At 47.9% G+C, this 26855-nt stretch overlaps 1 protein-coding gene across 1 annotated transcript in view; it reads left to right on the top strand.

Moving 5' to 3' along the window:
* SYCP2 (synaptonemal complex protein 2) overlaps positions 1-26855 on the top strand; it is a 372455-nt gene that overhangs the window by 67254 nt on the left and 278346 nt on the right. The window contains exons 14-15 of the mRNA XM_082271514.1: positions 24581-24729; positions 26558-26632. Of these exons, the coding sequence (XP_082127640.1) occupies positions 24581-24729; positions 26558-26632 (224 nt within the window). The remainder of the gene's footprint in view (positions 1-24580; positions 24730-26557; positions 26633-26855) is intronic.

Raw genomic sequence — 26855 nt, 5'->3', positions numbered from 1 at the left:
TGGTACTTTGTCCGGATCCATCTGTTAGGAACGCTCCCTGAGCACACTGATGTGCTGTTATGAGTCTGCCATCTTAAGGGTTAACCCAGTGCAAACTAATTGCAGTAATTGGCAACAGGCTGCCTTATTTAAACACCTCAGCAGCACTGTGTCTTTGCTGTCTTGTCAACAGCTTTTGCCGTTGTTTCTGAACCTGTGACCTGTTTCCTGCTGAATTCCTGTTGACCTTTTGGCTCGTCCCTGACTCCGCTTGTCTGCTGCCTGTCCTGACCACAGCTTGTTTGACCATTCTTTTGGATCTTCCTTGTCTGTTTATCTACTTGTTAATTTATTAACTTAAGATCCCTGGCAGAGAGTGCAGGACCTTCATCCTCCTTGCAGTGTCACCATGCCCTTTCGTTGAGCAACAGTTAAGTTCTCCATTAACCTTTGCACAGCCAGGCTACAAACAGAGCTTCCTTTTTTTATTTTTTTAAAGGAAGACCATAAAACATCACGCCACAGTACTCTGCCAGCTAGGTACCGAGCGGCAGTGGTAGAACGTGTGAAGCGTCTGACAAGTGAGGTTACCTTAATATACCATACATTACGCCTGAAGTGTTTTATCAATTGTGAGTTGTATTTTAAGGGTTTGGGGGGGGGGGGGGGTTTTCTTGGCAATAAATATGAGTCACGCTATGAGTCCCCACTCCTGTGTTTACTTACATGATAATCATTGGGAAAGAGTTCCTTATCTGGCTTAAGCATAACTACACGCTGATTGTTTGTGGACAAGGGAGGATACTGATCTGGTGTGCAACGGTACAGAGTTTTCTTGGAGACATAAGTAATTAAGAAGTTTAACCAAAGCGCATTGAAAGTTACTTCTGGTGAGTGTCCATTTTATAGAGACTTCACAGTGGTGCGGTGGAGGTTCATTGTAGATTGTGGAAACACGGTGATTGTGGGATTACTATATTTCCTGGGCTCATCGGCTACTTGAAGAAGTTAGCCCCCATTTGAACTCTCTGTTGTCATTTTTTGAGGCTATGGCCCAACTCTATGACGATCCGCAGCGATCTTCCACCGCAGAAGCTGCGCTACACGTTCTCCAGCAGAGGCGCAGACCCGTAGAAGACTATGTCACGGACTTCCGTCGCCTGAGCTCCGACACTTCCTGGAACAAGGCCGCACTCCGGTACCAGTTCCGTCTTGGCTTGTCCGAGGCACTGAAGGACGAATTGGCCCGGGTGGGCGTCCCCGACGCACTGGAGGATTTGATCTCCCAGGCCATTCAAATCAACCGTCGGCTCCGAGAACGCCGTTCGACCAGCCTGGATGTTGCCACGAGTAGCACCTCCTGTACACTTCTCTCCCGCTGGGGCAGTCTCTCCCAGCCCTGCTCCCGCCGGAGTCATGCCCCATGCACCTGAGCCCATGCAACTTGGGGTCATACAACCTGCCTTGTCTCCAGTGGAGAGACGTCGCCGCCAGCTGGGTAATCTTTGCCTGTACTGCGGAGAAGCCGGCCATTATGTGCGCTCCTGCCCAGCGAAATACCGTAAGTCTTTGCCAGTTGTGTAGCATCAGTTACCTCTACTTCCCACTTAGCCTTTCCTGTGTCGTTGCAGCTTCTGGAAGGACCCATCCAGGTTACAGCAATCATTGACTTGGGGGCCTGCAGCTGTTTCATTGACCGTTCCTTTGCGGGGAAACAAGGCATACCCCTCCAGTCCAAGACCCAGGACCTCACCATCTTTCTGGCCGATGGCTCCCACATCAAGTCTGGACCCGTGACCCAAGAAACCCTTCCTCTTCCGATGGTCTCTTCATCAGGCCATAAGGAATTGATCAGTTTGGATGCCATCGCATCTCCCTTATTTCCCATTATCCTGGGATTGCCATGGTTGCAGGCACACAACCCGCAAATTAACTGGATCACAGGAGCCATCCAGTTCCTGTCTCCTTACTGCAGGAACTCCTGTCTACCTGCTCCAAGTCCCCCCAGACCCTGTTCTGTCTCGAACCTGAGCCTGATTTACGTTCTGTGGTACCCAAGGCCTATCATGACTTCCTGGATGTTTTCAGCAAGGCGGGAGCTGAGACCTTACCTCCTCACCATACATATGATTGCCCCATCGACTTGCTCCCGGGAGCCAAGATCCATTTGGCCAAATTTACCCGCTATCTGAACTCGAGCTGGACGTTTTAAAGGATTATGTGGACGAAAGTCTGAAGAAGGGATTTATCCGTCCTTCCACCTTTCCGGCAGGGGCAGGTATCTTTTGGTAGAAAAGAAGGATCACTCCCTTCAACCTTGTATCCATTACAGAGACTTGAATAAAGTTACCATTAAGAACCGCTACCCTCTCCATCTGGTTCCCGAGCTCTTTCAGTGACTCAGATCTGCTGTCCTGTTCACTAAGTTGGATCTCCCCGGGGCCTACAACTTAGTCCGTATCCAAGAAGGCGATGAGTGGAAAACAGCTTTTCGTACCAGGTTCGGGCATTTTGAATATCTAGTGATGCCTTTTGGCCTCTGCAACGCTCCAGCTACGTTCCAAAACTTTGTGAACGATATTTTCAGGGATTGGCTGGACATCTTTGTCATCGTTTACCTAGATGACATCCTAATCTTCTCAACATCCCTGGAGCAACACCGCGAGCATGTTCGAAATGTCCTCGGCCGCCTTCCTCAGCATGGTCTCTCTATGTTAAGGCTGAGAAGTGCGACTTCGAGCAGAGCAGCGTCCCGTTTCTGGGGTTAATAATTTCTACAGAGGGAATAAAGATGGATCCCCAGAAGGTCTCTGCCATCCTGGATTGGCCACCTCCATCAGACAAAAAGGGAGTGCAGCGCTTCGTTGGCTTTGCCAACTTCTATAGAAGGTTCATTAAGGGATTTTCTCATATTCTCTCTCCTACTAGACATTAAGCCCGTTAAATTAACGGGCGCTAGAACATATGTGGCCAAACATTTGTAAAAACAGACTTAGCAGTAAGTCCACGCGAGCTCGCACCCGCCGCGTGCCCGTGCACACCAACCGCTTCCAACAGTTTTGCCCGGCTGCCCGAAGTCTCTGCGCTCCAAGTCCCAACGGCTGTCCGTGGGGCACATGCGCAATCCCACGCACACAGGGACTGGACGCAGATACACTTGTACTTTATATGTATAGATTATTTAGTATACTTAGAACAGAAGGAGCTATATATATATATATATATATATATATATATATATATATATATATAATTTTATTTTATTTTATTTTTATTTTTTTTTATTTAGTATACTTAGAACAGAAGGAGCTATATACTGTATATGGGGGGGGGGGATTGTAATGTGCTGGGGGGGGAGGGGATTGTAGTGTATGGGGAAGGGAGGGGATTGTAGTGTATGGGGGAGGGAGGGGATTGTAGTGTGGGGGGGGGAGATTCTAGTGTATGGGGGAGGGGTTCTACAGTGCATGGGGGGATGGGTTCTACAGTGTATGGGGGAGGGAGGGGATTGAAGCGTGGGTGGGGGGAGGGAGGGGATTGTAGTGTGTTGGGGAAGGGAGGGGATTGTAGTGTATGGGGAGGGGATTGTAGTGTATGGGGAAGGGAGGGGATTGTAGTGCGGGGGCAGGGAGGGGTTTGTAGTGTTGGGGGGAGGGAGGGGATTGTAGTGTATGGGGGGGAGAGAGGGAATTGTAGTGTATGGGGGAGGGGATTGTAGTGTATGAGGGGAGGGGATTGTACTGTATAGGGGGAGGGGGGATTATAGTATATGGGGAGGGAGGGGATTGTAGTGTATGGGGAAGGGAGGGGATTGTAGTGTGTGGGGGGGAGAGAGGGGACTGTAGTGTATGGGGGGGATTGTAGTGTAGGGGGGAGGGAGGGGATTGTAGTGTAGGGGGGAGGGAGGGGATTGCAGTGTATGGGGGGACAGAGGGGATTGTACTGTATGGGGGGGGGATTATAGTGTATGGGGGAGGGGTTCTACAGCGCATGGGGGGATGGGTTCTACAGTGTATGGGGGAGGGAGGGGATTGAAGCGTTGGTGGGGGGAGGGAGGGGATTGTAGTGGGTGGGGGGAGGGAGGGGATTGTAGTGTGTTGGGGAAGGGAGGGGATTGTAGTGTGGGGGGGAGGGAGGGGATTGTAGTGTTGGGGGGAGGGAGGGGATTGTAGTGGTGGGGGAAGGGAGGGGATTGTAGTGTGGGGGGAGGGAGGGGATTGTAGTGTATGAGGGGGGGGAGAGAGGGAATTGTAGTGTATGGGGGGAGCGGATTATAGTGTATGGGGGGAGGGGATTATAGTGTATGGGGGAGGGGGTTATAGTGTATGGGGGAGGGGGGATTATAGTGTATGGGGAGGGAGGGCATTGTAGTGTATGGGGGAGGGAGGGGATTGTAGTGTGGGGGAGAGGGGATTGTAGTGTATGGGGAAGGGAGGGGATTGTAGTGTATAGGGGAGGGAGGGGATTGTAGTGTATGGAGGGGAGGGGATTTAAATGTCGGGTTGGAGATTGGTGTGGGGGAGGGGAGATGTGAGGGCGGGAAATCAGAGAGGAGAGGAGGGGAGTTCCTCACACACACAGAACAGTGGATCATCCGATAGGAAAAGACCCCCAAATCCACCACCTCCCCTCCCAGGAAAATTGCTGTCACGGGCGAACCAATGGTAGTGGAGACCCCAAAATTGTACCGCAGGTGGCCAAGATGCTCCCCCTACAGCTGATAAAAATTTGGGGTTTCGAGGATGAAAGGGCACGGAGCAGTGACCCCGAGAACCGGGCCACCCCCCGCCATAGACTCCAATGTTAAACCTGGTCACCTCGCGGTTAGGTCACGGTCTTTTTGGGGAGGGGATTGTAGCGTAGGGGGGAGGGAGGGGATTGTAGTGTATAGGGAGGGGATTGTAGTTTATGGGGGAGGGGATTGTAGTGTATGAGGAAGGAAGGGGATTGTAGTGTATGGGGGAGGGAGGGGATTGTAGTGTGGGGGGGGGAGGGAGGGGATTGTAGTGTATGGGGGGAGGGGATTATAGTGTATGGAGGAAGGAGGGGATTGTAGTGTATGGGGGGCGGAGGGGATTGTAGTGTATGAGGGGGGGGATTATAGTGTATGGGGGAGGGGTTCTACAGTGTATGGGGGAGGGAGGGGATTGAAGCGTGGGGGGGGGGAGGGAGAGGATTGTAGCGTGGGGGGGAGGGGATTGTATTGGGGGAAGGAGGGAGGGGATTGTAGTGTGTTGGGGGGGAGGGGATTGTAGTGTATGGGGAGGGGATTGTAGTGTATGTGGAAGGGAGGAGATTGTAGTGTACGGGGGGAAGGGATTGTAGTGTATGGGGGGGGGGATGGAGGGGATTGTAGTGTATGGAGGGGATTGTAGTGTATGGGGGAGGGAGGGGATTGTAGTGTATGGGGGGATGGAGGGGATTGTAGTGTATGGGGGAGGGGTTCTACAGTGTATGGGGGAGGGAGGGGATTGAAGCGTGGGGGGGGGGAGTGGATTGTAGCGTGGGGGGAGGGAGGGGATTGTAGTGTGTTGGGGGAGGGTATTGTAGTGTGTTGGGGAAGGGAGGGGATTGTAGTGTATTGGGAGGGGATTGTAGTGTATGGGGGAGGGAGGGGATTGTAGTGTGGAGGGGAGGGAAGGGATTGTAGTGTATGGGGGGACGGAGGGGATTGTAGTGTATGGGGGAGGGGTTCTACAGTGTATGGGGGAGGGGTTCTACAGTGTATGGGGGAGGGAGGGGATTGAAGCGTGGGGGGGAGGGTGGGAATTTTAGCGTGGGGGGAGGGAGGGGATTGTAGTGGGGGGGAGGGGATTGTAGTGTATGGGGAAGGGAGGGTATTGTAGTGTATGGGGGAGGGAGGGGATTGTAGTGTATGGGGGGACGGAGGGGATTGTAGTGAATGGGGGGTATTATAGTGTATGGGGGAGGGGTTCTACAGTGTATGGGGGAGGGGCTCTACAGTGTATGGGGAGGGAGAGGATTGTAGCGTGGGGGGGAGGGAGGGGATTGTAGTGTGTTGGGGAAGGGTGGGTATTGTAGTGTATGGGGAGGGGATTGTAGTGTGTTGGGGAAGGGAGGGGATTGTAGTGTATCAGGGAGGGAGGGGATTGTAGTGTGGGGGGAGGGAGAGGATTGTAGTGTATGGGGGGGGAGGGAGGAGATTGTCGTGTATGGGGGGGACGGAGGGGATTGTAGTGTATGGGGGGGGGGAGATTATAGTGTATGGGGGAGGGGTTCTACAGTGTATGGGGGAGAGAGGGGATTGAAGCGTGAGGGGGAGGGAGGGGATTGTAGTGTGTTGGGGAAGGGAGGGGATTGTGGTGTATGGGGAGGGGATTGTAGTGTATGGGGAAGGGAGGGGATTGTAGTGTGGGGGGAGGAAGGGAGAGGATTGTAGTGTGGGGGGGGAGGGAGGGGATTGTAGTGTATGGGGGAGGGAGGGGATTGTAGTGTATGGGGGAGGGAGGGGATTGTAGTGTGGGGGGGTAGAGGGGATTGTAGTGTATGGGGGGAGGGGGTTGTAGTGTATGAGGGAGGGAGGGGATTGTAGTGTATGGGAGAGGGAGGGGATTGTATTGTATGGAGGGGATTGTAGTGTATGGGGGGGATTGAACGATAAATGTCGGGTTGGTGATTGGTGTGGGGGAGGGGAGATGTGAGGGCAGGAAATCAGAGAGGAGGGGAGCTCCTGACACACACAGAACAGTGGATCATTCAATAGGAAAAGACACCCAAATACACCACCACCTCCCCTCCCGGGAAAATTGCTGTCACGGGCGAACCAAAGGTGCTGCAGACCCCCTAATTGTACTGCAGATGACACTCCCCTACAGCTGAGAAAAATGTCGGAGTTCGGGGATGAAAGGGCGTGGAGCAGTGACCCCGAGAACCGGGCTGTGACCTAACTGCGAGGTGACCAGGTTTAACACTGGAGTCTATAGCGGGGGGAGGCCCAGTTCTCGGGGTCACTGTTTCGTGCCCTTTCATCCCCGAACCCCGAAATTTTTCTCAGCTGTAGGGGAGTGTCTTGGCCACCTGCGGTACAATTTTGGGGTCTCCAGCACCTTTGGTTCGCCCGTGACAGCAATTTTCCCGCAGCGGTGTTCTCTGCGTCCCAACGGCTTTTCGTTCAGCACATGCGCAGTAGCTCATTTCCACGGACACAGGGAAAAGCAGGGAAAGCGGACGCAGGGACACATGCTTTTTTTTTAATATAGATTACTGAGCTCACCAAGAAGAGTGCCCACTTTCAATGGACCCCCGAAGCCCAGTCTGCCTTCTTGGTCCTTAAGAAGCTTTTCACGTCAGCCCCTGTGTTGGGTCACCCCCGGATCCCACCTTAACCTACCTCCTCGAGGTTGACACTTCTGAAGTTGCTATCGGGGCAGTCATCTCCCAAAGACAGGGAACCAAGGACTGGATACACCCGATAGCCTTCTTTTCCCAGAAACTCTCCTCTGCAGAGAGGAATTATGATGTTGGGGACCGGGAACTTCTGGCGATCAAAGCCGCACTTGAAGAGTGGCGGTATTTGCTTGAGGGGGCTGTACACCCTATTCTTATTTTTACGGATCACAAAAACCTTGAGTATCTGAGATCTGCAAAAACTTCTGAGATCCCGACAGGCACGGTGGGCACTGTTTTTCTCAAGGTTTTCATTTCATATCACCCATCGGCCTGGGTCTAAAAATGTCAAACCGGATGCCCTGTCCCGGATGTTTGATAGCCCAAAGGAAACTTCGGTACCTGACACCATTCTATCCGAAAGGAACTTCTTACTTTTGTTCACAAGTCTATAAGCTCGTCTTGAGCAAGCCTCTGCCCACATTCTTGGTCCACCCGGAATAACCCTGGTGCGCAAGAATGGCTTGTTATGGGTTAAGGACAAGGTCTTTGTCCTGGAGGAGGTCAGAACAGCAGTTCTAGTCACCTGCCATGATCGCCCTCTGGGTGGTCATTTTGGCGTCCATAGAACCCTTGACCTCCTGCAGCGCTCTTTCTGGTGGCCTGACATGGAAGAGAGCTGCAGGAGTTATATACTCTCCTGTACCATCTGTTCCAGGTGTAAAACCTCCAGAAGTAAGGCGTGGGGCCTTCTGAGACCTCTTCCCATCCCTGATCGGCCCTGGCAAACAATTGCCATGGATTTCATCGTGGAACTTCCACCTTCAGCGGGGTGCTCTGCCATTTTTGTGGTGGTAGATCGGCTCTCTAAAATGGCCCTTTTTTTGCCCCTCAAGGGAAACCGCAGAGATTTTCATTAGGGAGATCATAAGACTCCATGGGGTACCCATGAACATCATCTCTGAGAGAGGGGTACAATTTACGTCCCGCTTCTGGAAGGCTTTATGTAAACTTTTAAAGATTGCGTTGTCTATGTCCTCAGCCTACCACCCACAGACCAACGGACAAACTGAGAGGACAAACCAAACCCTGGAGCAGTACCTGCGGTGCTTTGCCACCTTTGTTCAGGATGACTGGGTAGCACTGTTACCGTTTGCGGAATTTGCCTACAACAATTCCAAACACTCTGTTACTGGCCAATCTCCCTTCTTCGCTAATTACGGGTTTCATCCCTCCTTCTTACCAAATATTACGTCTGAATCCGGAGTTCTCGCAGTCCAGGACCCTGTCTGGAAAAGGCTGGAAAGCCTGAGATAAAAAAAAAAATGAAGCCGAATACAGGGCAGTGTTTACAACTGCCGGGGCCGGGCATGACATCATAACGTCCCGCCCAGCCTCCGGAGTCATAGAGATGATCAGGGACCATCTTGTCCTCTGTCAACTCTATGGTATACGTCCCCTCCCGCCACCTGTAAAAACAATCAAGCAGTTTAAAAGCCGCTATGATTGTTTTTACTGTGCAGGGAATCACCGGCAGAAAAGAATATCTGAATGATGCCTGCAGCTGCATGTCTCAAACATTTCTGCAATCCTCTTCTCATTACCACAATTATTTCCCAATGCCCAACACGACTGCCAGTTTTGTGAATCAAGTCAATATTTGCAAAGGGTTAATGCACTTTCCTATGTGATAGCACTTGGGTCTGACAATAGACACCCCAGCCATCGCATACTGTACATCGTTTTAACTACACTCTGCTACTTCAAATATTGGCGTGTTGAGAGAGGCTGGAGGGACACATTTAAGCAGAATGGTTGAAAGATAGACTTGCGCCTCATCCAAAGTACAAACCGTTATATTAGGTATATTAGGTAAATACCTAAAGAAGCCCCGTTTCCTACAATAGTGGACTATAGCGGCCACAGAAAGGTGACATAATATATAAAATCAATTGTTTAATTGTACAAAGGTTAAAAAAAATAGGAGATAATACTTATCTGACCACAAAACACAGGGGGTATGCTCAAATTGGAAAATACAAATGATAAAATGAGTGCCTTTTGGTTGAAAGTACAATCCATTCAATAATTGTGATGTGATGTTGTCCAATAAAACGAATGTTTTTATCTATTATGTCTACTTTCTGTGGCCGCTATAATCCGCTATTGTAGGTATACAGTAGTATCTTTCCGGTATTTACCTAATATAATTGTTTTAAGCAGAATGCTAAAGGCGTGTGCTTGAACATAATGGTGTTGAGTGCCCAAAGTCATTGTTAACAACACTGTTGTTTAGTCCTGATTTATTTATAGGGGGTATTTTTTACTTGGATTGTATTTTGCATTGTAATTGAAGTTTATTCCTTATAACATACTTTTCTCTTTCGTTCATTGACGGACACATTTTCTAATCTTTTTAACCATTGGGTTATACTGCCCCCTACAGGAGAAGGACACTAGGAAGACAAAAAGACTGACTACGACTATGGGCAGTCCCAGGGGTAATACTCCCCCTCTCTCCTATAGGTACTACGTTTTTTTTCTGCCTAGTCAGGAGCAAGGACCTAGTTCCTTGCTGGGATCTTTTGGTCCTGGCAATTTTTTCCTTTTAGATAGCTTTTTCTATTTTTTCCCTGCAAGATCTACAATCAACTGCTTTACTGGGCCACAGGCTGGATAATCTAGATCCAGTGGTCACCCCAGTCTTGCCAGTGAGCGCGTGCAGACCTCAGCTCTGTGCTAGGTCGGCCGCGACATAGCTACAAAAGACGGGGGCTGGCCTGATTAAACGCCTTGCGAGGTAGCATGCGACCGGCTTTTGGCCTGTGTTGCAGCGTTCTTCCTGGCCGACAGCCCCCCATTTCGATGGAGAGGAGGTTCTGTCTGGAGTGGTGCCCGCCTGGTTCCCGATATGCCAAGTAGTTGTCCCCCCTCTACTCCTGTAGGGTCTGAGGGTAGACGTGGACCTCTCCATGGGACAGTCGGACCCCCGGATTCCCCTCCTTCCCATTAGGCACCCCCCTCATCTGTGTCTGGTGGTCCCTGTTTACCATCTAGCCCCTTATCTGCCCCCTCTCCTCCCTCCACCTATGCTGAGGTTGTGGGGCGGTCGGGCCTACCTCCTGGGGCAGGATACTGTATTGGTGATGGGGGCGGAGGGGTGCGCCGCCGGCGACCGGGCGATCTTCTGCTGTGGGGGGGCTATACCTGTTGGGAGATTTTGCCAGCCCCCCCCCCTTCTAGCCTGTGTCTGTATCTGAGGCCTAGGTATCCCTCCTGGGTACCTAGGAGCCTCGTGGTGCCATGCTTGGAGCTTGTGTGCTGTAATGCACAGTGGCCATTTTGTGTAGTCGGTGGCCATTTTGCGGTAGTCCAGCATTGAAATTAGCAGCGGCCATGACAGTGGAGCCTTTCTGTGTGGCGATTTTGGCTGTGGGAGCCCCTCCTCATCCCCTGGTGCTGACTCCTGGGTCTTTTCATTCCCTGGTCAACACACGTCGAGTGCAGATTATCTTGGTGCTGCGGATGCTTGTTCTGTGGGGTGGTGAGTCTGGTGGGGTCCTTTCCCTCTCTTCTGCAGGATCGATTGGTGCTCTGTTACTGGCGACCGGGTGGTGCTGTTAGAGCAGCAGGGGTGTTCCTTAGCAGTGCTTTGCACTTTTTTTTTTACTTAGGGAGTCTTTGGAGCACGTTTCCCCACCTGACCTCTCTGAGGCTGCGGGGCCCTCCAGGTCCCAACCATCTATTGATGCACTGACGGAGGTCTTGGAGTCCTTTGAGTCCCGGGTGGAGGCAGTTTTTGGGGGTAGGGCTAGCAAAAAGTGCCCCCTGCCTCATCTGTCTCCTCAGATCCTTAATCTGATTAGACTGCCGTGGACATGGCTAACCCTGCTTGGTCTGCGGCCACGTGCCCTGATTTCTCAGATAGTGAGGATGATTCCTCTATACCCGTTGCTGCGAATTAAAAGGCACTGGTGGACGCACTAATTGTGTCTGTGCGTGAGACTGTAAGGATGGAGGACACAGCTGAAGCTGCAACGGAGGCGCTGGTTCAGTTTGGCACTTACAAGCCGTCCAGAGCAGCAAAGAGTGGAGGTGGCCAAAATGTCCCCTTGTGGTCCCTAAGTGATTTGCTATGCTGTACCTCCACGAGGAGTCCCTTCTTAAAAAATGGACTGTTTCACTGGTGGTAGACCCCTCCGGTTTCTACATCAAACAAGGCAACCACGATTCCAGTTGAAGAGTCTCCGGCCTTTAAGGATCCAGCTGACAGGAAGGCGAAGGCTGTGGTCCGCAAAATGTACACCGTGGCTGGTTTGGCACTTAGGCCGGTGTTCACCATTGCCCTGGTGTCGCAAACTCTGACCGGGTTAAAATGGGCTAAAATTTTAGGCCGCGACCTGGAGGGGGAGCAGCCCCCCCCCCTGCCTTTGCTGAGCTAGTGGACCAGTTGGTCCAGGGGCTGCAGTATCTGTGATGCCTCTTTGGATGCAGCTCCCCTACTTGCTAAGCTCTCTGTTTCGGCAGTGATCCTTAGGCGTGTTTTTTGGCTCAAATGTTGGTCTGCGGACCAGACTTCTAAAAAGGCCTTAACCGATCTTCCTTTTTAAGGAGATTGCCTATTTGGAGCCACCCTGGATGACATCATTAAGGGTCTCACAGGGGGGAAGAGTACCTTTCTTCCACAGGCTAGTAAGGGCAAGGATCCTCGTTGTAGATGTGGCCCAGTCCTTCTCGGCTCACAAGAAGATTTTCGTCCCTCAGGGTCGAATGACAAGGGATCAAAGCTTTTCAAGGCTTCCTCTGGAGGATCCAAGCTACCTTGGTCTGGCAAGTCGAAAGCGGGCTTCTCCAGACTCACGGACAAGGCTCCTTCAGCACGAAGGTGCGCCTTCAACTGTATCTGGGGTGGGGGGACGTCTTTGCTGGTTCCCAGACCCCTGGACTTCCTGGGTCCACAAAGTCATATGGTCCGGCTACAAGATTGAGTTTTGTCCTTGCCTTCTGGAAAGGTTCTTTCCTTCCAACGTGTGCCTGTCCCCGGATCGCTTACAGGCTCTCTTTGGGGTGGTGTAAGACCTGGTTCTTCAAGGGGTGATTGTTCCGATTCCGACTTTGGAACATTTCCAAACAGGGGTTTTATTCAAACCTGTTTACAGTTCCTAGGAAGGAGGGCAAGGTGCGTCCAATTCTGGACCTCAAGGCACTGAACTGCTTTGTGTGGGTGCAGAAGATCAGAATAGAGTCCATTCACACGGTGGTGGCATCCCTGCATCTATTGACATCAAGGGCGCTTACCTACACATTCCAATATATGTCGGTCACCAGCGCCACATATCATTATCAGATTGTGGCGTTACCCTTTGGTCTTGCCTCTGCTCCTCAGGTCTTCACAAAAGTGTTGACCCTGGTGCTAGTGTTGTTACTTCAGTGGGGGATCGCAGTACTGGGCTACTTGGGCGACCTTCTCCTTTGAGCGGAGTCTCCTACTGCTCTGATGGAAAACGTGAAGATCACTATACGGACCGTGAGGGATATCTGCTGGATTCTGAATTTTCAGAAGTCTGCTCTGGTTCCTTCCACAAAACTGGAGTATCTGGGTCTGACTCTGGACTCTGCAATTCATCTTCTTCTGTCCAGCAGATAGTCATCCCTATGGACTTGCATGCGGGTGCTGGGCCTGATGGTCTCTACCTTTGAGGCAGTTCCGTTTGCACAGTTCCATACGAGGTCCCTGCAAAGGTAGATTCTGGCTAAATGGGACAAGTGTCCGCAGTCTCTGGACAATCAGATTTGGCTGAGCCGGGGAACAAGAGGGGTCCCTAATCTGGTGGCTCCACTCTCTAGCTCTTCGACTGTCCCCTTGTAATGGACAGTGGTCACCACGAATGACAGCCTGTCTGGGTGGGGAGGCATCCTAGGCCGAAACTCTGCTCAGGGGGCCTGAACACTTGAAGAGTCTAGACTACTGATCAATGTCCTGGAAATCAGACTGTGTCTGGATCATTGGACAGATCGTCTTTAGGGGTGTCCAGTGCGAATACAAACAGGCAATGCCACAACTGTTGCCTATGTCAATCACCAGGCGGGAACAAGAAGTGTTTTGGCAGCTCTGGAGGTAGCCGGCATTCTACGGTGGGTAGAACGTTTCGTTCCAGCCCTTTCTGCCGTACACATTCCAGGGGTTGAAAACTGTCAGGCGGGTTATCTCTGCCAGCAGGCAATGGACCAGGAGGAATGGTCCCTTCATCTGGAGGGGTTTCATCAGTTGTGTCTCCGGTGGGGCACCCCCGAGGTGGATCTGTTGGCGTCTTGGCTCAACAGAAAGGTGTAGAGAGGTTTGTGGCACAGTCACTGGATCCTTTGGCGGACACCACAGATGCAATTTATGCCTTCCCTCCTCTCAAGCTTCTGCCAAGACTTCCGATCATTTTAGTGGCCCCCGGACTGGTCTCGCGGACCTGCTGCGGCTGGTCGCCGACATCCCTTAGAGACTACCTCTCAGGGAGGATCTGCAGTCCCAAGGACCGATCTTTTATCCTGCTTTACAGTTGCTGGCTTTGATGGCTTGGCTGTTGAAAGCCAGGTGATGAAGGATAGAGGTTTGTTTAAGTCAGGGATTCCAACGCTGTTAAAAGCTAGGAAGTCTACTTCTAGGAAGATCTACCATCCTACATGGAAAACTTGGCTCCTCCAGTGCGGTCTCCGTTACCACCTTGGGACCTAAACTTGGTGCTCTTAGTTCTACAAAAGTCTCCCTTCCAAAATCTTCGGGAAATTCCCCTGCTTACGCTGTCCCAGAAGGTGGCCTTTTTAGTGATGATCACCTCTGCACCGAGGGTGTTGGATCTGGCGGCGTTATCCTGTTGTTCACCTTACTTGGTGGTTCACAGAGATAAGGTGGTTCTTCGCCCCTGTCCGTCGTTCCTTCCTAAGGTTGTTTCTGATTTCCATTTGAATGAAGACATTGTGTTGCCTTCCCTGTGTCCCAGACCAAGACATCCTAAGTAAATTGCTTTACATGCCTTGGATGTGGTTCAGGCAATTTTGGTGTACCTGGCAGCTACAGAGTCTTTTAGGAAGTCAGATTTGCTGTTTGAGCTCACGGATGGGCCTCAGAAAGTACTGTCCGCCTCCTCTGTGACCATTTCCAGATGGATCAGACAGACGGTGACTCGGGCCTGTCCACTCAAGGGTCAGGTTCCTCCTTTTCCTGTCAAGGCGCACTGTACTCGGGCGCTTAGTGCCTATTGGGCCTTCCGTAATCAGGCGTCAGTGATGCAGGTTTGCAAGGTGGCCACCTGGTCGTCGGTGCACACTTTTCACTTAATTTTATAAAGTGGATGTATTGGCATCTGCGGATGCTTGTTTTGCAGGCTGCTGTTTAGAGGACCTGGTCCTCTTTGAGGGTATAATGTTTGTCAGGTTGTCTCCAATTGTTTTTGGTTGAGCTTCTGTTACCTGGTTGGTTATAGTTTAGCCTTGGAAATGTTTTCTTGCTGTTCCCACCCCTCATGTTTGACACTGCTTTGGGGCATCCCAATGGTTAAGAAGATCAGGAGCTGTGTCCGTCAATAAACGAAAGAGAAAATGGGATTTTTTACTTACCGTAAAATCCATTTTTCTGATGTTCATTAATGGACACAGCACCCACCCTTCTGAGGAGTTGTAATTCTTCTGACACTGCTTGTAACAAAACTGAGTACCTGTAGCAGAGAGAGGGAGTATACCTCCTGGGACTGCCCATTGTCATGTACCTGGGTGTCCTTGAACTGGAAGGTTCCTTGTTTCGTAGCTTGCAGCCTTACCTGTTGTGCCACAGAGAAGCTCTGGAGTTTTGGGAGAGATTTTTCCAGCCTGATGCTTGCCTTGGACTCACTAGCCCCACCTGCTGTCAGCTGCGAACAATGTACAATTTAACCAGCTGTGAACAATGTACAATTTACCCAGCCTTTAAAGCGGTTGTATACTTAAAAAAAAAAAAAAAAAAAAACCCTGCAAGACAAAGGCATAATGAGCTAGTATGCATAGCATACTAGCTCATATTGAAATACTTACCTTAGAACAATGCCCCGACACGGACCCCCGGACACCGCTGTGGGAGCTGACATGATCCCTCGCCGTCTCTTCCGGGTTCGGCGGCTCCGGCGCTGTGATTGGCCGGAGCCGCGATGACGTCACTCCCGCGTATGCGCGCGGGAGTCATTTTTCGACAGGACCGCCGGACCTTCAGAGTGCATGCGCCGCTCACGTGAGAGGCTGCATGCAGTGCAGGTTTAGGAGATATTAATTGTACCTACAGGTAAGCCTTATTATAGGCTTACCTGTAGTTAAAAGTCGCAAAAAGCAGTATACTACCGCTTTAAATAGCAGCACTTCCTGTTACTCAGTGCCCGTTTTGTTTTGGAATATCTTCCTGGGTGTGCTGCTTGCTCTTTGATAGACTTTCGTGTATGAACTTTTGCCTGTATTCGTGACCCTCTTCAGCCTGCCGAATCTGTACTTCACCGCCAGCTTGTGTATGACTTCTGCCTGCCTGACCATTCTTTGGATTTTGTTTGGATACGCTTTTCCCAATCTGTTGTCGGCCTGATCTCTCTGACTTCGTTTTCACCTGATCCCTCAGCACTCAAGCTCCACTTCGGACTTTACCTCACAGGTACCTAACATAACAAACGGGCCATAATGACAGTGGACCCTGCTGAGATTGTTAAGGCGCTTACGCACCAGGGACAATTGATTGGAGCTCATGAACAGCATATTCCTTCTCTGGACGCTAAGCCAGATGAACTTTGTGCTATGCTAAAATCCTGTTTGCCTGCCTCTGTATCTGTCCAGACTCCTGCTCCAATCCAACCCACCTCTTCTGTGCCCCTCAAACTTTCCTTACTCCTAAAAGTTTGGTGGTGACACCGAGGACTGCAGAGGTTTTTTGAAACGTTTGTCGTTTGCACTTCCGCAACAACCCTGGGGCTTTCAGTACTTCTTCTGCCAAAGTGACATTTGTAATTTCTTTGTTAAAAGGGAAAGCGCTGGCATGGGTCTCTCCTTACTTGGAACGCAATGATCCTGTGCTGCAAGATGCTGATAGATTTCTGGCTTCTCTTCAGACTGTATTTGACAAGTTAGATAGAGCTTCTGCAGCTGAGTGCTCACTTTTGGACATACAACAAGATACCAGGACTGTGGCACAGTATGCTATTGAGTTCCGCACCCTGGCGGCTGAAACCAAATGGGACTCAAGGGCATTACGTGCAGCTTTCAGTAAAGGTCTTACAGATCGCATTAAGGATGAATTGGTCTATAAGGACTCCCCAGAAGATCTTGAAAAATTTATAGATAAAAAGTAGAAATCAGCGCTCTCCTCTTAAAGTGAGCCACTCTAATTATTTCAATGACGGAAATACAACTGAAGATTCTAAAAAAACTGCTGATGCATAAAAAAACGTGAATGAATCTAAAATCAATATTCCTTGAAAGTCAGCTCACTAATGGAGATGAAATAATTCTTCTATTCTAATAAATCACAAAACACGGAGGTGTTGCAGACACAATGGGAAAAATATTTCCCAATAAAATTCAATGTGAAAATAAGTGAGCAAAATGAATGAATAAATGTTGATGTCAAAAAGTAGTGCGTAAAAATAATGAAATATTACATAAAAATAGAAAAATTGATCAATATCACTGTGAAACATAAATAAGTGTACAGATCAAAAAACAATATTGAGTGATGACTCACAACATAAATGTTCAAAAAATCAATGCAGCTTAACCAATTGATAATAGAATAAATTCAAAGTGCAATAGTGCTATATAAGGTACATAATGTCCATAGTTCCTTCTAAGAAAAAAGTTTTTGTGATGAAAAAAGTGCAAAGTGCTCAGGAAATTCAAAAAAAAAGAATGCTACACTATGAGAGTTTCCATTCCTTGAGCACCTGACAGATGCATGGAGAGATTGGCATACATCTAAGCCGGGATCATTTGATTGTCATTTACAATACTGAATTTGTAATATTGGAGATATACCGAATTTTATGCTGAAGATTGAGAGGCTGGAGAGGAGTCTAAGTAATACATCTTATAAACGCTCGCTCCGAGTGTTGTGGAGGTGAGCGGCCATTGCATTCGGTGTCGGATTGCATGCTCACCTGTGCACATTTACCTGGCCTGAATTGGAAGTCTGAATGCACATTTACCTATTATAATTTGAAGTCTGAATGCACCTTGATTATTCACTTGGATTTCTTCTTCTTTTTTTTTAATTTCCTGAGCACTTTGCACTTTTCATCACAAAAACTTTTTTCTTAGAAGGAACTATGGACATTATGCACCTTATATAGCACTATTGCACTTTGAATTTATTCTATTATCAATTGGTTAAGCTGCATTGATTTTTTGAACATTTATGTTGTGAGTCATCACTCAATATTGTTTTTTGATCTGTACACTTATTTATGTTTCACAGTGATATTGATCAATTTTTCTATTTTTATGTAATATCATTTCATTATTTTTACGCACTACTTTTTGACATCAACATTTATTCATTCATTTTGCTCACTTATTTTCACATTGAATTTTATTGGGAAATATTTTTCCCATTGTGTCTGCAACACCTCCGTGTTTTGTGATTTATTAGAATAGAAGAATTATTTCATCTTCATTGTCTCTATTAGTGAGCTGACTTTCAAGGAATATTGATTTTAGATTCATTCACGTTTTTTTATGCATCAGCAGTTTTTTTAGAATCTTCAGTTGTATTTCCGTCATTGAAATAATTAGAGTGGCTTACTTTAAGAGGAGAGCGCTGATTTCTACTTTTTATTAATACTTGGATATGTGGTGACACTGCCAAATCAGTAGCTTTCTCTGTGGTGTTCCACGATTGTCTTTGTGATTTAGGTTGTCGTTTACCCCGTTTTAGCGCACAAGTCTTGTTTTACGAAAAATTTATAGAGTTGTGTGTTTGTCTGGATCTCCGGTATCATGAAAGGTGCCAGGAGAGACTCAGAACTCGTAAGCTTCCAAGGCCAGTATATCGCTTGGCCCCTAACTTCCAAGCGCCATCTCAGCCTGAACCTGAAATTTCTGTTGAATCCAAGTCTCCTGTGGAACCCATGGAAGTCAGCCATCTCCACCTCTCAGAATCGGAGAGACAAAGGAGGCGTGCATTAGGCTTATGTTTGTTCTGTGGACTTAAAGGACATTTACTATCTGGTTGTCCAGCCCGTCCAGTAAAAGGCAGGGTCTAACCAGTGTCGGAGGAGCTGGGTTAGACCTTACAAGTACTTCCTCCAAAACCAGGACTACTGTACCCGCAACTTTCCACTTAGCCTCTAAACTTGTCTCCTGTGTCTTTGTAGATTTGGGAGCCGCTGGTATATTCTTGGATTACAATTTTGCTAAAGAAAATAACATCCCATTTGTTCCAAAGTCTAGACCCCTGAACATTACCACCCTGAATGGACAGCCATTGGGAGATGGCCTTGTAAAGTTTGAGACCACCACAATCACCTTTCAGGTAGGCGCACTCCATAAAGAGGAAATCATCGTGTCTCTTATTGATTCCCCACTTCTGCCTGTTATCCTTGGCTACCCTTGGTTACAACAACACAACCCTTCCTTTGATTGGGTAAAGGGAGAATTAACCTCTTGGGGGTCTTCTTGTTATTGGAACTGTTTATCTCGACCCACAAGACTTTCTGGTTGTCTGTTGGCTTCCATGGCCATCCCTCCTACCTTGCCTCATGAATACCATGAATTTGCAGATGTGTTTTGCAAGAAAAAGGCAGAGGTCTTACCTCCACATCGTTCTTTTGACTGTGCAATTATTCTGATCCCTGGAGCACCTCTTCCCAAAGGAAGGACCTATCCCCTGTCTCTGTCTAAACAAAAGTCCATGGAGGAATATGTCAATATGGGGTTGGTTTTGATCTCTATAGGGCTAAAGTATAAGTGTCTGCCTTCGTCCCTGGATAAATTAGTATGTATTGGGTTGGTACATCAAGCCAAGTTAAGGTGGGACTTTTGAGGCAAGTAAATTGTATACAAGGTATAAAAAAGGTATAAAAAATATTGTATTTAAATACAATATTGGAGGAATATGTCAAGGACACTTGGAAATAGGTTTTATTTGACCCTCTTCTTCTCCAGTAGGGGCAGGTTTCTTCTTTGTCGAAAAGGATGGGGGTCTTCGACCATGCATAGACTATCGAGGGTTAAATCAGATCACTGTAAAAGACTCCTACCCATTGCCTCTTATTCTAGAGTTATTAGATGTGCTTAAGGGAGCCGTTATCTTCACTAAACTTGACCTCAGAGGGGCTTATAATCTGGTTCGAATTAGAGAGGAAGACAGCTTTCAACACCCGCAATGGACACTATGAGTATCTGGTTATGCCATTTGGACTCTGTAGCGCTCCTGCTGTCTTCCAACGGTACATGCATGACATCTTTCATGACTTCAGTAACCGTTTTGTGATAATCTACTTGGATGATATCTTAATTTTTTCCAAGACTCACCTTGAGCACCGCTCACATGTAAGGCAAGCATTACAGCGGCTGAGAGAAAACCACCTTTATGCAAAGATTGAGAAGTGCAGTTTTCCATGGTGCACAGGGGGTTGGAGAGCACTGGGGGGGACTGTAGATCACTGAGGGGGGGGAGCCAGGGTACACAGGGGGGTGGAGAGCACTGGGGGGAACTGGAGATCACTGAGGGGGGAGCCAGAGTGCACAGGGGGGGGTGGAGAGCACTGGGGGCGCTGGAGATCACTGAGGGGGGGGAGCCAGGATGCACAGGGGGGTAGAGAGCACTGGGGGGGGGGGAACTGGAGATCACTGATGGGGGGGGGAGCCAGGGTGCACAGGAGGGTGGAGAGCACTGGGGGGAACTGGAGATCATTGAGGGGGGGAGCCAGGGTGCACAGGGGGGTGGAGAGCACTGGGGGGAACTGGAGATCACTAAGGGGGGGGCAGGGTGCACAGGGGGGTGGAGAGCACGGGGGGGGCTGGAGATCACTGAGGGGGGGAGCCAGGGTGAACAGGGGGGTAGAGAGCACTGGGGGAACTGGAGATCACGGAGGGGGGGGCACGGTGCACAGGGTGGTGGAAAGCACTGGGGGAGCCAGGGAGCATTGGGGGGAGCTGCAAAGCACTGTGGGGAGCTGAAGAGAACTGGGAGGAGGGGGCTAAAGAGCACTGGGGGGGCTGGAGAGGGGGGGTTGAAGAGCACTGGGGTGGGGGGGTGCTGGAGAGGGGGGGGGTTGAAGAGCACTGGCGGGGGGGGGCTGGAGAGGGTGGGTTGAAGAGCACTGCGGTGGGGGAGTGCTGGATAGCACTGGGGGGGCCAGCAAAGGAATTTGTATATTAGGGGCGGTGGGACAGCTGCATGCCTGCATAAAGAGGAATTGATCTTTCCATATATCTCCTGCGTCTGTTGAATGCCTGCAGGAGGGAGAGGAGGAGAATCAGTCATTCAACGGAAGCAGGAGATATATGAAAAGAAGATCAATTCCTCTTTATGCAGCTGTCCCGGCCGCTTCTCCTATCCAGCACACAGCACAGCGCTTACCTTCTTTCTTCCCGCCTCCTGTGAGCAGAGCGCCGCTGACTGAAGGAGCTGCTATTGCAGCTGCCTTCACAGGGAGATGCGTGCCAGCCCGACGGTGCCGGTGGGCACCCCTGGCCGGCCTGACGCCCCCCCCCATTGGTACGCCACTGCTTCAGCCTTCATCTGGTGTACCAGCAGCAGATCAACGGGTGAAAAATATCTTGCTACACTGGAAAAAGATTTGCTTATTGGTACGGAAGTCAGCAGGCAGATATGAACGGTTCTCCAACAGACGATGACGCCATATACCTCCATATGCGGTGGGGGACAGAGTTTGGCTGTCTACCAAATACATGAGACTGAAGCAACCCTCTACCAAATTGGGCCCTCGATTAATTTGTCCTTTTAGGGTAATTGCTAGAGTCGGACCAGTCTCCTATCGATTGAAATTGCCCTCCTCACTCCGGATACACCCTGTGTTCCATGTTTCTCTCCTTAAAAGGGCAATCTTCAATCGTTACTCCAGAAATCAACAACTACCTCCTCCTGTTCTTGTTGATGGACAACATGAGTTTGAAGTCTCTAAGATTCTGGATTCTAGAAGGCGGGGTCGTGGCCTACAATATCTGGTTCATTGGAAAGGATACCCCATCACAGACCGTTCCTAGGTTCCAGCTAAAGATTTGCATGCCCCTGCTCTCATCCTAGACTTTCATGCCACCTTTCCTGCTAAACCTCGCTAGGCTCCCGGAGCGGTCCATTGGAGAGGGGGTCCTGTCATGTACCTGGGTGTCCTTGAACCGGGAAGGTTCCATGTTTCGTAGCTTGCAGCCTTACCTGTTGTGCCACAGAGAAGCTCTGGAGTTTTGGCAGTGATTTTTCCAGCCTGATGCTTGCCTTGGGCTCACCTGCTGTCAGCTGCGAACAATGTACAATTTAACCAGCTGTGAACAATGTACAATTTACCCAGCCTTTAAATAGCAGCACTTCCTGTTATGGAGTGCCCGTTTGTTTTGGAATATCTTCCTGGGTGTGCTGCTTGCTCTTTGATAGACTTTCGTGTATGAACTTTTGCCTGTATTCGTGACCCCTCTTCAGCCTGCCGAATCTGTACTTCACCGCCAGCTTGTGTATGACTTCTGCCTGCCTGACCATTCTTTGGATTTCGTTTGTATACCGCTTTGCCCGATCTGTTGCCGGCCTGATCTCTCTGACTTCGTTTTCGCCTGAACCCTCAGCACTCAAGCTCCTCACAGGTACCTAACCCCCATAGGCGTAGTCCGTTTTTTTTTTTTTTGCCTAGTGTCCTACTCTGTGGGGTGGGGGGGGGGGGTTGTTGGCAGTATAACTCAATGGTTAAGAAGATCAGGAGCTGTGTCCATCAATGAACATCAGAGAGATGGATTTTAAGGTAAGTCAAAAATCCCATTTTTATGTGACTTTCCAATTTTAACAGAACTTCCCTTACATATTTGTATTATTATTACATTATCTATTGAGAACACATACATTTAACTATTGAGATTTGTAACTTGGCCAATACCAGGAGCTCCCAGTGGCTCAACTAACCCTGGAGGGAATTTACTGAAACTGGGTAAATCTGTAGCAGCTATGCATAATAACCAATCAGCTTCTACCCTCAGCTCATTTAAAAAATTTGTAAAGTCAAAAGGTTTTCTATCTTAATGCATTCTATGCATTAAGATAAAAAGCCTTCTGTGTGTAGCAGCCTCCCCAGCACCCCCATCTCTTTTCAGCGATGTCCACGAGTCCCTCGGCCATCTGGGACTCTGCCTGCGGATTGGCTGCCACGGCTGTGAATCAAAGTCAGTTAGCGAATCAGGAGAGAGAGAGGGGGCGAGACTTTACAATCACTTTCTGTTTCAAACTATTTTATTGGAGAATTCAAATGCGAAACAACGTTTGACATACAGAGTATAATGAAGAAAATGCAGTCAAAATTGGCAACTGAGTGCAATAAACAACTGTAACTTCAGATAAACCGTGATAGTTGGTAGACAAAGGGGGGCGATAGAATAGGCGGTTAAGAAAGAATGATGACGGGCTCAGCCAACCCACAGGCACCCCGTAAAGGGAGCTCGCTGTGCCCGGGTGGGGAGGCGCAACCAATCAACTGTATTACAGGGAAGGAGCAGTACCAAAGTTCTCAGTACCGTGTGGGAAGGGATATGGGGAAGAGAGGAACTTCACGGACATAAACCAAAATAGGAGAGGCAAAGGTTACAGGCGGCTGATATGAGGGGGTACATTTAACTCATTACCCTCAAGCTGTAGATAAAGCCTTAAGGGCAGATCTGGACTGAGACGTTGCGGGTGCTACATCATGTGTATGCAGAAGGAAAGAAGTAAGGTAAGGAGAAAGAGGATGAAGAAAGGGGGGTAAGGAGAGGGGAGGAGTAGAAAGGGGGAGAGGGATAGATGGAAGGGGGGGGAGCGGGTACATAAGTAGTGGAGGTATTCCAACCACAGTAATGATTTAGGGCATTAACAGTGAGTTATTAAAATTGGGGGGGGGGGGGGGAGAAAGTTATCCACCCAAGGTTGCCAGAGTCTATCAAATTTCTCGATCTTATCTGTCAGGACAGCGTAAATTTTGGCGTGAATCATAGCACTGGTGATTCGATGTTTTACTTCGGGTAAAGCTTTACAATCACTTTAAGCTTTGAAAATGAAAGCTAGAAACGTAATGGTTAACACGCACAGCTGCTACAGGCTCTGGTTGCCACAGTGTTAGTAAAATGACGGCTGGGTGGTTGCCCTCGGTGATCGGTAGTGCGATATGTCGCTTCCACACAACGCATCTCCCATCACGGTTTAGAGCCTAAGATGGAGTCTTTACCATGTGATCAGCTGTGTCCAATCACAGCGTAACCAGGAAGTGCCAGTTATCGGCATTCACCTATTCACTGCTGACATGGCGTGAATAGAGGAGAGCCGATAAGCGGCCCTCCTGACATTGGGGGGGGGGGGGTCTTCCCTGATAATCAGCGCAAGTGATTTCCAGTGCAACCCCCTCTGCAAAATGCCCACAGGTGCCTATCTGTGGTGCCCACAAGTGCCCACCAGTGTTGCATATCAGTGCCCATCAGTGCTGCATATTAGTGCCTCCTCATCAGTGCCACCTCACCAGTGCCACCTCATTAGTGCCTATTAGTGCCTGTCAGTGAAAGAGAAAATGTACTTATTTACTAAATTTTATAACCGAAACAAAGAAAAGCTTTTTTTTTTCTTCTAAATTTTGGGTCTTTTTTTGTTTCGCAAAAATTAAAAAAAAAAGGTGAATAAATACCACCAAAAGAAAGCTCTATCTAAAAAAAAATGTAAAAAATGTTATTTGGGTACAGCATTGCATGACCGCTCAATTGTCATTCAAAGTGCAACAGTGCTGGAAATTGGTCTGGGAAGGAAGGGGGTGAAAGTGCCTGGTATTGAAGTGGTTAAGGTAGAAACTGCAAAGCTGAACCACAAAATGAGTACATTATTCACCTTCTTAGCTGTTCATTGTAGAACGTGTGTGTGTCATCAAATAAAAAATACAAGAATGCAGGTTTGAATTCTGAGCAGCAGTGAAAAAAAAAAAAGACCTGTATAACAGATCAAACAGTTTACAGTGATTTATTCATTCATTAATCATATATTTTTACTGCCCCTATATTCTTTTATTCTTTCTTTCAGCTGTTGGTAACAGGATGCAGTTAACTGTCACCTTAAATACACCAGCAACAGTTGGTCAGCTAAATGGATCTTGTCTTCGGATATTTTTTGATAGTGCTTTGGATATTACCAATATAGTTAGAAAAGTGTTTGGAGCACATAAGTTTAAGGTATGTAGTCTCCTTTATGTGTTTGGCAAGCTAGCAACTTTAAAGACAAATATTTAAAGGTAACGTTTCTCATTTAAAATACCTAAAATTTTCTTTTAAAATGACCACTGTCTATAAGAACATATTGTAAATATTTAAAATATCAGTAAATATTTAAAATATCAATCTACCACAAATTGCATAGATCAGGTTGCGCGGGATATATCAGTTCATCATAAGATTGGGTGGTATAAGGTTATAAATATACGGTAGTTGCACCACAGAGGAAAACTCTCCAATTAAAAACACAAGGAGCTGCTATTATACAAGTGCCAACAAGGGGCCACCCAAACGAACAATAATAGAGAATATCAGTGCTCCTCCAGTATAACCAACCACTCAATAAAATATATGTTGTTACAACCAAACCTTGTGTTTTTATTTTTTAAAAGGTATTCCTAAAAAAATTGTGCAATAGCTATTAGTACACTATTTCCTGAATTACAAATTATATTCAGGAAATTGTGTATTAACAGCTATTGCACAATTTTTATAGGAATACCATTTAAGTGAAAAAATAGAAACACAAGGATTGGTTGTAACAATCCATAAGAACATCTGGAAGTCTGGCCAGTGGTGTAGATGTTAGGATATTCTTTATCCATGACTGTACTATGCAGTAAATTTCTTGAGTAAATATTCATTACACTCTGCAATACATGCACAGCCTTCCATGTTTAGTCTGCTAATTCTGCCAGAACTCCTAATTTCCCATTTGCACTAACGATACTGCCTCTCCTACACTAAAATCCTACGCAATGATAGCAGCCATGCCTGAGTTCTCCTCCATCTTACGAAATGGAAATTAAGGGGAGGCGTTCTGTAGTCCAGCAAGAGGGAACTGCGCAGGGCCAAAAACCCTGCTTGAGAGCTTGGTACAGCATATGCAGCATTGTCAGCTCCCTACATGAAGCTAGGTGCGCACTGCAGTTCTGACAGATCAGCTGTTATTTTTCTGTAATTGCAATTTAAAAGGGTGACAACCACAGGGAAAGTGTATGTGTTGCAGAAATGTAGTTTTTTTTTCTTTAAATCTTGGCTAAATATACATTTTTCTTGATCTCTAGTTGTCATAGTAAACCTGTGCTGGCATAGCAGATGCTATTAGAATTTTAGAAGGGATATCAAACAGGCACTGTAGGCTAAATGAGAGAGATGGTTTTCTTAGAAATTGGTAGCTGTGACCTTAGCACTTTAGATCCTAATTTTGCAGTTAAGTGGTTGACAAGATAATTTAAGAGGGATTTGCTGATTGTAACCCTTCCTGTTGTCCAGTGATGGTGGTGGAGATCTGACCTTAGACATCTAACTGTAGATACAGTATTTGCTTCTGCAGCACTCAGAACTACTTGCCATTTTGCCTTGGAATACCATTGAGCCTGCATTCATATTGGTCCGATTTGACATGTCAGCAATGGCACCATCTGAATTGGTGCAACGCCGACTTTGTGGCACCACACAGATTCCCAAAATTAGTTTCTGTACTACTATTGGCGACTTCAGGGGGTGATTTCAATAGACATCTGTACAGGAACCTGCACAGATGTCTGTGAAATTGCCCCCGAAGTCAGACTGAAAATGCCGGTTTAAAATCGTGCAAGTTCAGCTCAACTCGCATGATTTCAAACCAGCCTCAGTGTGAACCTAGGCTAAAGTTATTTTTCAATGGGGATGAGCTAATAGTCAAGGTCAACCTCCCCAGCAAAGTACTGGAGGGGCTTAACATGTTAAGATTAGAAGCCTTCTTTAAACCATTAGACTGCTTCGTAATATTGTTTTATGATTACAGGGCTTTATAAAGAAACAAGGCATTTCAGTAGCAAAGACAACTGTGCATGTTATTTTTGATGAAAATGGATCTCAGGTATTATAAGCTTTGCTTTGGATATTGATTGTGTGATTTTTATTGCCAGTTCCTGAATATTTGTTAACAGTATCTGTACTTTTTTTAAAAGTAATACTAAACAGAGAATTGGTTATTGGCATAATTCATTCATATAAGTCCTATTTCTCTTGCGTCCTCTGACAGTCGCCGCCCACTCATACAGTCTTCACTTATGGGTATCGTCCTTATCCAAAGGGGTAAA

The sequence above is a fragment of the Pelophylax lessonae genome (assembly GCF_965119305.1).
Source record: "Pelophylax lessonae genome assembly, chromosome: 11".
Lineage (NCBI taxonomy): Eukaryota > Metazoa > Chordata > Amphibia > Anura > Ranidae > Pelophylax > Pelophylax lessonae.
Note: the sequence above shows the minus strand (reverse complement) of the source record. Positions and strands in the feature narration are given on the sequence as shown.